Here is an 11,263-nt window from a genome sequence, read left to right as displayed (position 1 = left end):
GGAAAAATACAATCTTTTTTTTCCTGTTTTCATTTCAAATGCAGAAGACAAAGTCTTACCAAGGTAGGAATGAAGGTATCTATAGACTCTATATGGTAAGAAAGTATTGTCACGGTGTCTGTTTTCACAACTCTAACACTTACTTTCCCAGTCTTGATGAAGTTGACTGGCCTCTTCCTTCCTCACTGCATTAGTGGGTATCTTTAATCTTCTCCAAGACCACTTTACACAACCTGAACATCAGATGCCTCCTCGAAATGCACTACTTTCAAAGATTATACGCAGAAAAAATTACTGCAAGTGTAAGAGAGGTGGGGATTTATCATTTAATAAGTACTGATGATGTGACTAGTATGTACCAAGCGCTTTGCTAAGTGACACAGAACCAGGAAAAACAAAATGGAGAAAATAGTGCTAAGGACGGCTCTACTTAGGAACTGTTGGAATTCAAGGGACTGCTTGGTCTGAGAGCTACAAAATCACTAGTCTCGCTCCACTTGAAAATTTTAGTAATCAATGGGGAAAAAATCCAAGGGTGCCAATCCAAGGGGTGGTTCAGTCAGTTAAATGTCTGACTCTTGATTTCAGCTCAGGTTATGATTTCATGGTTTATGGGATCAAGCCTGCATCAGGCTCTACACTGATAACACAGAGCCTGCTTGAGATTCTCTCTCTGCCCCTCCCCTGTTTGCTCTCTTCCTCTCTCTCTCTCTCAAAATAAATAAATAAACATTAAAAATCAAAAGAAAAAAAGGAAAAAAAGCCAACCAAACAATTTAAAGAATTTAAAGGTATTTATTGTCCATATGACAGACAAATCAAAAAATTGGGCAGGCTTTAAAAACTAATGGCTCTATAATATCAACAAAGCCCTACTTATTTTTCCATTGCTGTAACTCTATCTTCCATGATGTTGCTTTCAACTTAGCCTTGTCTCTTCTGATGGTCTCAAGGAGGTAGTCGGATACAACCAAAGTTTCATGCTTCCTAGTTCATATGAACAAAAGCAGAGAGTACTTTTGTGGTAACTCCCATGGGTTAGAGAGAAATTTTCTTGTCCCCAAACTCCTTCCACTGTCTTCTCAATCTCATTGTCTCTAATTGGTTCACATGCCCACTCTGAACCAATCACGTGAACAAAAGGATGTGATATTGCTGGTTGGCTTAAGACAGTCAGCAATTAATCCTGGAGCTGGGTGATAGAAACCAAACCATGCTGGGAAACATGTTTACTTAGAAAGTAGAAAGAGGCCAGGATGGTGAGGAGGGATCTCACAAATGTCTTCTAGAGCTCTTGTTACTTCTTTTTACTACATGTCTATTCTATGTTGCTTTCTTGCGTTGACTCCATAAACAAGGTTTTCACTTCGGGTTCCTTCATAAATTTGATTTACATGTGGCTGAGGCTTGCCAGATGGACAACTCTATTTACTTTTTTTTTTCTTTTTAGATATATATGTAGAGAGAGAGAGGAAGAGGGGCAGAGAGGGAGAGAATCTTAAGCAGGATCTATGCTCAGCACAGAGCCCAACCCAAGGCTTGATCCCACAAACCTGGGATCATGACCTGAGCTGAAATCAAGAATCGGGCGCTCAACTGATGGAGACATCCAGGCCCCCTGCCATGTAACGACTCTCAAAACAAATGCCTGTGACCCTGCAAATCCAATCCTGTCATTCACCTATGATTTTTGTGCTTTAGTTCAAAATTCTCAAATATAATTGGCTTGGCCTATCCTGTGGTTGACTCGCCTAGCAGCTCTCTACACACTGGTCCTCGCCTCCTATAGCAGGAGGAATAGGGTCATCTGATATAATCATGAATAACTAGACCCATCTGTTCAGCAGGGTTTGTGGGTGGGAACAGATTCTTTTGGAAGGGGATGTGGGCAGAAAGGCAATTATATACATCTCTAACCAGAAAAATCCCAGAGGTGAAAAGGATAGGGAGAAAATGACACCAAATTTAAAGATAAAAGGAAAGCTTGGTTCAAAATTAGGCTGTGTGACTGATCATAGATGTTTGCTTTATTCAGTATTTTAACCTTATAATCTCTGCAATTTACTTTTAAAAACATCAAAATGCTACCTCAAGGAGAAATATTACAGAAGAAAACAATCTTTGATCATAATCTTGAACCTAAAAAGATATTTACCCTCATTATCTCCCGGGTGTTGGAAAGTGCAACACATCTAAATTTTATGCCTTTTTTTGCAGACTGTTACTTCCTCAAAATGACTTTAAACATTGAAAAGGCTAACAGAATACCCTAGTAAAAATTCTCCCAACAAAGGTGCATTTCACTCTTAAGTAACTTACCCATTTGCACCTTGGGATTTCCAAGAAGGTGTTAAGAGATTCCCATGCCATCCCCAGCCTAACCCACTTTGACCCAGATGAACATCTGACTGATTAATATTTTAAAAATAAAAGAAGTAAAAAGAGGATTCTTTCAACACCTCCCCACCACCCCTAACGGGGAGTGGATTGGATTGAGGGCACCCAAAACTTCCCCCTGAGGCATGAAAATTGCACAGAGGTTATCTTGATGGTTCCAATACTTGAATTAAGAACGCTTTGCCTAGACTAGCCCAGATTTCAAAACATAATAAAATAAAGTTGAAGGAAAGAAAAATATAAGAAACAGACAACACTTTTCGAAAAAATGTTATTTGGCCTGTGGCTAATTCCGATTTTAGTTAAAAAACAAAACAAAACCCACTGATGGTTAAAACTAAACAGTACTTAAAAAAGAGAAGGGAAGACTTTAGACATAAAGGCAGAATTTTTTAAGTCAACATTTCATGCAGCAGCTCCTGCACGGCCTTTCCATTTCTCAATAGCTTTGATTTGTGGAAATAATGGTTATGCAATTTCCACACATTGTGCTCCAATCACAGCATGTAGGCAACAATAAAAAGAAAACAACTAGATGCACTCGAAGCTGGAGATTTTGATAAGCTTTTCTTTTCATTTCACAAGGGTTTTCAACTTGATGTTTTTCTGAGGCGACTGAGATAGTCCTATTGAGCTTTAATCGGATATATGTGAATACAGGGAAGTGTCTCATTTTCTTAAATGTATCTATGGCCGCAGCACTGGTTCATCTAGTTGTGAAAAATTAACCAAAAAGAAACTATTGGACTATGAGAATTCCAGAGTTGACAGATTGTTGGTCTTTCTCTTAAAAAAAAAAAAAAATCCCTATGCCATCTGTTTACAAAAGATGAGAAATGTTGGAGAAAATTATTTCCCTTAGGGCACAATGCTACAGCCATTTAGAGAGAGGTCTCTGGCATTTTCAGTGAGGCTTTGGTACCAGGAACAAGACAGCATCAGGTCTGCACTGTCGTTGACCGAGAAAAACAAAGATGACTTCCTCTGGTCCTTATTTTAGTTTTACTCTTTGAACTTTCCAGCAGTTTATTTATGATTGTTGTTATTTTTAATTGGGTACAGATTGTTTTAGGAATCATCTTGGTTCCTTTTTCTGAAGTTGTTTTTTTTTTTTTTTTTTTTTTTGAGACTGGTTTCTAAGGTGCTCCACCTCCACCACCTGTCACTCTACGGGGGGCTATGACTTGAGGACACTCCTCGGTTCTGAGCTCAGCTGCGGACTGGATGGTGAAAGACAGCGGCAGGAGGAGGAGGAGGTTCAGATTTGGAGGTAGGTGGCAATACAGGATTTCAAAATAAAAATCCCCGCGCTGCCGCTTTCTGATAAATTTTCATACACTCTGTGGACCCGGAGAAATAACACTAATCTCTTGAATGTGATTCTCTCAGAAGGATTTTTCTCCTTACAGACAACATCCTGGGCGTTTCACCTCCTCACCCCATCATTTCTATGTGATTGATCAGACGTTGGTCACCTGTCACTAGATGGCATCGTGTAGTGTTTCCTAACAGCAGTACCTAAACTGGCAAAATTACAGCTTTGCCCATTCGTTTCTGTATTTTCTTCCTTGGTGTGGATCTAGAGAATCTAAATTGGATACTGGATATTTCTTCTTTATTTGTCGTATGGATTTAGTTTTGTAAAATTTGGGTGTTCTTTGAGATCCTTTCTCTCCGTGTGTCTTGCTAGGACGTGACCTCAATGATTCTTAAGTCTGAAATAAATAATAAATTAGTTCTTCCTTTCTGAATTTTCCTCCAAGTCACACACCCAAATATTTACTTATAGAGACTTTGCAGAAATAAAATAAAACTCAACACATCCAGGATCTTTACCTAGACATGCAGGCAGAACAAAATACGTGTATGAAAACTTGTTTTCTCTAAGCACGGCCAGTTGCCAGTTGCAATCTACTTATGGATAAGCCAGGCTGATGGAATAATATAAAAATGATCAGTCGATGCTTTCAGAAACCTGTGAAATTCATAAAGGAAATAGAACAGCAATAAATAAGGAAAACTAACGTAAATAGAATAAAAGTTAATGGTCACAGTCTTATACTTTCCTAGATGTGACAGGTAATTATGAGCATTTTTCCCATTTTATTGAGAAATAATTGACAATGACCATTTTTATTTGTTGTATGCCATTAGACCTTATGTTACTGAAGAATAGATTCTAACTTCTATGTGGTCAATAAAACAAGACAAATCTTTCTAACTTTTAATTATGACTTAATGACCTGAAAACTTCTAAATAATAACAAATGATAAAATGTACTATTTGGAATGAGGCTAACAAGACAGATGACAGAGAGATCAGATGATACATAGCATCTATAACATTACTTGATATTCTGAATAGCTGTCCAAAATCTATAATATTAATTTTCTATTTTCATTTATTTACTATCTGAAAAGACAGTTCTGTTTTAATTTGTCTTTGTGTTTTATTCCATTCATTCAACAAATATTAGCTAAACACACTATGTTGGCTTAGATGCTAGAGATGCAAAAGTAAGTAGGACACTAAATTTGCCCTCAAAAAATTTTTAGTCCTCTACATTGTTAAGAATCCATAACGTAAGTTTCGGAATCAATCACTGGGGTTAGGGGGAGGAGGAGAGAGGGATACCGGGAGAGAGAAACAAAAAGAAAAACTGCAAAGAGTCTTAGACCAGGCAACAGGATGCATGGTTATGGTCAAAGCTCTGCTAATAGACCCTGGAGCTCCCTCGCTGTATATGTAAATGAAATAATTTTATAATAAAGTGTTTTGTAGAGGTGCGTGGGTGACTCAGTCAGTTGAGTCTAACGCTTTAATTTTGGCACAGATCATGATCCCAGGGTCGTGGAATGGAGCCCCCAGTCGGGCTCTGCACTGAGTGTGAAGCCTGCTTGAGATTCTCTCTCTCTCTCTCTCTCTCTCTCTCAAATAAATTTTTAAATTTTTTTTAAAAGACTAAAGTGTTTGTAAATTGTAAAATACTTTTTTTTAATTTTTTTTTACGTTTTTATTTATTTTTAAGACAGAGAGAGACAGAGCATGAATGGGGGAGGGTCAGAGAGAGAGAGAGACACAGAATCTGAAACAAGCTCCAGGCTCTGAGCTGTCAGCACAGAGCCCGATGCGGGGCTCGAACTCACGGACTGAGAGATCACGACTTGAGCTGAAGTCGGACGCCCAACTGACTGAGCCACCCAGGCGCCCTTGTAAAATACTTTTTAAATGTACAACTTTTTAAAGTTTTTTAATTTCTTTCTATAAGAACCCCGCGGTTTTCTAATAGAACTTTGATCCAGCAATCAAGTCTTCCTTCCTCTTAATTTACCCTCTATTTCAAAATTCCAACTGCATAAATAAACCCTATTAAGTTTACAATTCCCCTTGTGAAACAAAACAGAAACACCAGGATCTTGGAGAGTAAAAAGGTAGAAAGCTAAACTAAATGGCCCTGTGATCACATCAGACTCTGAAACATTGAGACTCTGGGATGATCACTCTCCCATTCTCTACTCTGCTAATTCTTGCTGCTTCCCTTGGTTTTTGCACATGAGAAATAGAACTTCAAGTTACAATAACACATGTGTGATAAAGGGACCTCTTGAAAGTTTCATTTTGGTCCTATAACTACCTCGTTTATACTTTGGTGGTAGAAAAAAAAGATCTAGTTGATGGCTGCATTAAGAGATTCAGTACAATAGCATCTATTCTTAGACTAGTTTGATAATTATGCAAAATATTTCTTATTTTCCATTACGGCCAGTCATTTCATATTCTCCAAAAGGAAAATCAGAAAACCTATTTTCCAGGGGCACCTAACTGGCTCAGTCAGTAGAGTATGCAACTCTTGATCTCAAGGTCATGAGTTCCAGCCCCACATTGAGGTGGAGCCTACTTAAAAAAAGAAAACTTATTTTTCCACAGATTGTATGCAGAAATCAACATGTAAGGAACTCTAAACTCAAATATATGTAAAATCACAATGAAAAATACATAAAATGGGGTCCTTTGTCAAGTCCTTGACTGGATCTGGATATGTAAAAGGGTTTTTCATCTTAATTCCCTAGTCTATTATCTGAGGATTTTGTGGTTTTTAAAATTTTTTTTTATGTTTATTTTATTTTTGAGAGAGAGACAGAGCCTGAGTGGGAGAAGGGGCAGAGAGAGAGAGAGGGAGATACAGAATCCCAAGCAGGATCCAGGCTCCAAGCTGTCAGCACAAAGCCCAACATGGGGCTTGAACCCACAAACGACGAGATCATGACCTGAGCCAAAGTCAGACTTTCAACCAACTGAGCCACCCAGGCACCCCTGAGGATTTTGTCTGTTATTTTGTTACTGCATTAAGTTGCATTTTTAGTATGATGACAGGTTATTAATAAAGACAAACTTCTAATTAAGCATTTGGGCTGAAAATGTTCCCTCAATATATCAGTATATCCTTGTTTGAAATAGTCTTATTTCACTAGGAAAAGAGAAAAAGTTGCTTGGATTCATTCTACCTAAAGTAAATTATGCCTATCCTTATTTTGAATGATTAGTTTTGTTCTAGAATATTTATTTGCCATCACACATAGGCTGGGAGAAAACTTGAAGGGTTGGAAATGAAAGTTCAGAGATCGAGATATCTATCTACCGTATTATTTGTTTCCTGGCCTTCCCTTCATTTTTCAGGTTCATGACATTTTTCTCTGTTTAAAATATTATTTCAAGCCAACCAAATGTCTCAAGAATGAATTATTAGTATTTGTGCACAAGAAACCTAGAAAATGGAGTTCTACATCATCAGTTCCACAGACCATAGCATTTAAGCCTTTTACCTCAGTATATTTTGGCAAAAAGATGGTCTTTATCATAAAAGTGTATGTACCCACATTTAGCCATGAACAAAACGTCCCTGGAAAGAAGCAGAGATTTTTTTTAAAACTTATTTTGGGAAAGTGTGCTGAGGGTTTTCCCTAAAAATAAAATGGCATTTCATCAGTACTGGTCATTTTTTAGCCACATATGACAAATGATCACAGATGCTCATAAAAATCTAAAAGGAACTGAATGTTGTTCTCTTCTGACACGACAAATGTCTTTCCTTTAACTGCATTTTAAAACAAAAACAAACTTTACCACTTTGATTAAAGAGAATACAGGAAGCCATATGGTCCCACCCAGAGTTCCTGCATTCAAAATGTCCTCATGGGGAAGAAGGTTGAAGGTGTTTTTAAGAACAGAACTTTCATGTTTCTGCCTGTTAACAATGGCACTTCCTGTTTTGACCTCTAACTATGCTAGGCTATCAAGAAAGTAAAATGATAGACTTCTGCTTTTTGCACAATAAAGAGCATTCTTACTCCCTGTCGCCATGTGTGTTTAGAGTGAAGATTATTGAAGCTCAGTTTTCCTGAGATCCTACACATTGATCTATGGTCTCCCAACAAAGGTTGGGATTTTCAAAAATTTCAGTTATCTAGCCATTAGCTTGGTATTGAAGTCAAAAGAATATGCACTGTTCTTTGTCTCAAATACAAATACAGCTACATGTTGCTTCTAAATGGCCCCAGTGTTTTACTAAAATTTATTAACAGCCCTTAAGTGAGTCAAGACTCTGTGACTGCCTCCTTTTAATATACCGTCTTCTGGGGTGCCTGGTGGCTCAGTGAGTTGAGCATCCAGCTCTTGACCTCAGCTTAGGTCTTGATCTCAGGGTCATGAGTTGAGTTCAAGTCCTATGTTGAGCTCCACACTGGGCATGAAGCCTACTTAAAAAAAAAAAAATTAGAAAAGACTCTTTCTCTCAAAAAAGAGAAAAAGGAAGAAAGTAAGGAGACAGAGAAGGAAGGAAGGAAGGAAACAGAAAAGAAAAATAGAAAAGGTGGGAGGAAGGGAGGGAGGAAGGAAGGAAAGAAAGAAAAATTAGAGTAGAGTGAGAAGGACATCACTTCAAACTGATGCCAGATTGGCAGAGGCTCTGAGAGGGAGGGCCTCAGGTCTCTCCCCAAGAGAATATTTGTCTTTGGGCAAGAAAGAATTCAAGAGCAAGCCATTTAGAGAAAGGGACAAAGATTTATTAAATATAAAAGTAAGAAAGGAGCTACTTTATAGACAAAGTAGCAGTCTTTCCTCCCAGGTAAGGAAGAGGTGTCTCCCTCTGCTTCTAACAAAGGGTCTTAGAAGTTTGTTTGTTTGTTTGTTGGGTTTTTTTTTTTAATTAGCTAAACCACAGGGGTGCCTGCCTGGTGCAGTTGGTAGAGCATTTGACTCTTGATCTTAGCATTGTAGGTTCAAATCCCATGTTGGGTATATAAAGTACTTAAAAATAAAATCTTTTAAAAAAATGTAGCTAACCATATAGGGAGGGGCATACTTTTTAACTTTGGGTTAAAATTTACATTAGGTGGTTGGTTTTTCCATTGTGTTAGGGTGTGTTAGGGTTGTGGAATTACCCACAGGGAGAAATATTAAGAATACCCAGCATTTATGACTTCTACTGCTGGAGGGAGCGGGGTCTTGTGGTCTTCCATTTGAGTCAGATCTTGTGACTCCTTGTATAAGTTGCTGACTTTTAGAATAAGGGTCAGCCTAAAGCCAAAATGGCTTTCCTTTGGTTAATTTGTCTCCTAAGCTTCCCTTCCCTCCTGCTTCAAAAGTAAGAAAAAAAAAACTGCTTGACAGATTCAATAATCTGAGTACCTGTTGCTTCCCGAAACGAGAAAAAAAAAATTTTTTTAAGCAAATCCTGTGTCACTTAGTATAAAAACCAATTCATGTTATTTTTTAAAAAGTAAATACAGGGGTGCCCGGGTGGCTCAGTCAGTTAAGCGTCCGACTTCAGCTCAGGTCACGATCTCGCGGTCCGTGGGTTCGAGCCCCGCGTCAGGCTCTGGGCTGATGGCTCGGAGCCTGGAGCCTGCTTCCGATTCTGTGTCTCCCTCTCTCTCTGCCCCTCCCCCGTTCATGCTCTGTCTCTCTCTGTCTCAAAAATAAAAATAAACGTTAAAAAAAAAAAAAAAGTAAATACAGATTATGGTGCACCGAAGTGGCTCAGTTGGTTAAGCGTCCAACTTTGGCTCAGGTCATGATCTCATGGCTTGTGAGTTCGAGCCCCGCATCAGGCTCTGTGCTGACAGCTCAGAGCCTGGAGCCTGATTAGGATTCTGTCTCCCTCTCTCTCTGCTCCTCCCCTGCTCACACTCTGTCTCTGTCTCTCTCTCAAAAATAAATAAATGTTAAAAAAAATTAAAAAGATAAAAAGTAAATGCAGATTGATGGAATGCTGAAAATAAATAACAAGCATTTTAGAAGGTAATGTACTCAAAGTTAAAAAAAATACTACTACATATTGAAAGAGGACACTATTTAAAGTAGAAAAAATTTCAGAACAATTCTATTTTCTCTGTTATTGTGAGAGCAACAGTTTATTAGAAGTGAAAATGTATTTTCTCAACAACGACAAATCTTACCCTGGATTTTGTACTTCAGTTCTTGAAAGAAGTTATATATTTCTATATTCATAAAAAAGCAATGTGTGGGCTTTCTTTCCTAGATTCTATAAAATCTTCCTGACATATAAGTGCATATACTATGTAATATATGTATACAATTTATATACGTATAGATATAAATGTTTTAGGAAGACTAAGTGACTGCTTTTTAAAAGTATTTCAGTAAGGGGCGCCTGGGTGGCTCAGTCGGTTAAGCAGCTGACTTCGGCTCAGGTCATGATCTCACGGTCTGTGGGTTCAAGCCCCGCGTCGGGCTCTGTGCTGACAGCTCAGAGCCTGGAGCCTGCTTCCGATTCTGTGTCTCCCCCTCTCTCTGACCCTCCCCCGCTCATGCTCTGTCTCTCTTTGTCTCAAAAATAAATAAATGTTAAAAAAAAATTTTTTTTTTTAAATAAATAAATAAAAGTATTTCAGTAACTGGGATAAATACAGTAAAAACAAATTCCTTTAAGCATTTATTATTATCATTAATGGTTTATGTATCACTTTTTAAAAAATAAGAAATGTATATGTTTCAATTCCAGATTGATACTCATACCAAATGATACTAAAACAATAAAACATTTTCTAAAGCAGAAAATAAGCAAAACATCCTCCAAGGTTGCTCTTGGTGTAGCTAACAGCAAAATTGTTGACTGCTAATCCTGTTTGGAAATCTGTGCAACTTGATGAGCAAATGCATGAAGGATATCTGAGAAAACCAAAGATAACTAGAAATGTCAATTTTTAGAATGTATTCTAGGGCAAAAATAAGTTTTAAATGCAGGAGATTTTCTGGCACAATAACTAAAGTGATTAGGTTTACTTTTATAAATTTATAAAACTGAAATAACAATAGGTAACTGTCAAAAAGGAATGTTTTCTCCTTTTCCATAAAACAACAAACACTTTGGGGGCACCTGGGTGGCTCAGTCAGTTAAGCATTCGACTTCAGCTCAGGTCATGATCTTAAGATGCATGAGTTCAAGTCCCGCAGCTCAGAGCCTGGAGCCTGCTTCAGATTCTGTGTCCACCCCCCAGCCCCCTACCTGCCCCTCCCCTGCTCACGCTCTGTCTCTCAAAAATAAATAAATGTGAAAAAAAAAATTAAAAACCAAACACAAAAAACCCCACTTTGTTAAATAATTTTGCTGTAAAAATGATCACTGGTACATGCTTTCCTTAATTCTTGATTTATGTGTAATTTTTATATATTTTCCACAGGGTAAAGCACCTGTGGAAAATATATAAAGCTTTTATATATTTTCCACAGGTAAAGAGTTGATGAGTTGTCTTGATTCATTATCAATAGCAGTCAGGTCAGAGGACTAGATAACAGATAAATAACTTTTGAAAAACCTTTATAAATACAATATATAATGTGGCC

General features: G+C 37.7%; 1 protein-coding gene across 3 annotated transcripts in view; it reads left to right on the top strand.

Annotated features, from left to right (window-relative positions):
- The first annotated feature begins 3,568 nt into the window (after window positions 1-3,568).
- Window positions 3,569-11,263, top strand: part of SLC39A10 (solute carrier family 39 member 10) — a 145,682-nt gene continuing 137,987 nt past the window's right edge. For 2 of the 3 annotated variants that reach the window (XM_019428314.2, XM_053906770.1), the window contains exon 1: window positions 3,569-3,667. Coding sequence is in view for 1 of the 3 variants with exons in the window: in XM_053906751.1 (XP_053762726.1) it covers window positions 3,622-3,667 (46 nt within the window). In the remaining 2 variants the exon portion in view is untranslated. The remainder of the gene's footprint in view (window positions 3,668-11,263) is intronic. The other variant, XM_053906751.1, reaches the window with a different exon arrangement.

Source organism: Panthera pardus, unplaced genomic scaffold (genome assembly GCF_024362965.1).
Source record: "Panthera pardus isolate Hobbes unplaced genomic scaffold, ASM2436296v1 HiC_scaffold_10, whole genome shotgun sequence".
Classification (NCBI taxonomy): Eukaryota; Metazoa; Chordata; class Mammalia; order Carnivora; family Felidae; genus Panthera; species Panthera pardus.
The sequence above is the reverse complement of the archived record's forward strand: the minus strand, read 5'-3'. Positions and strand labels throughout refer to the sequence as shown.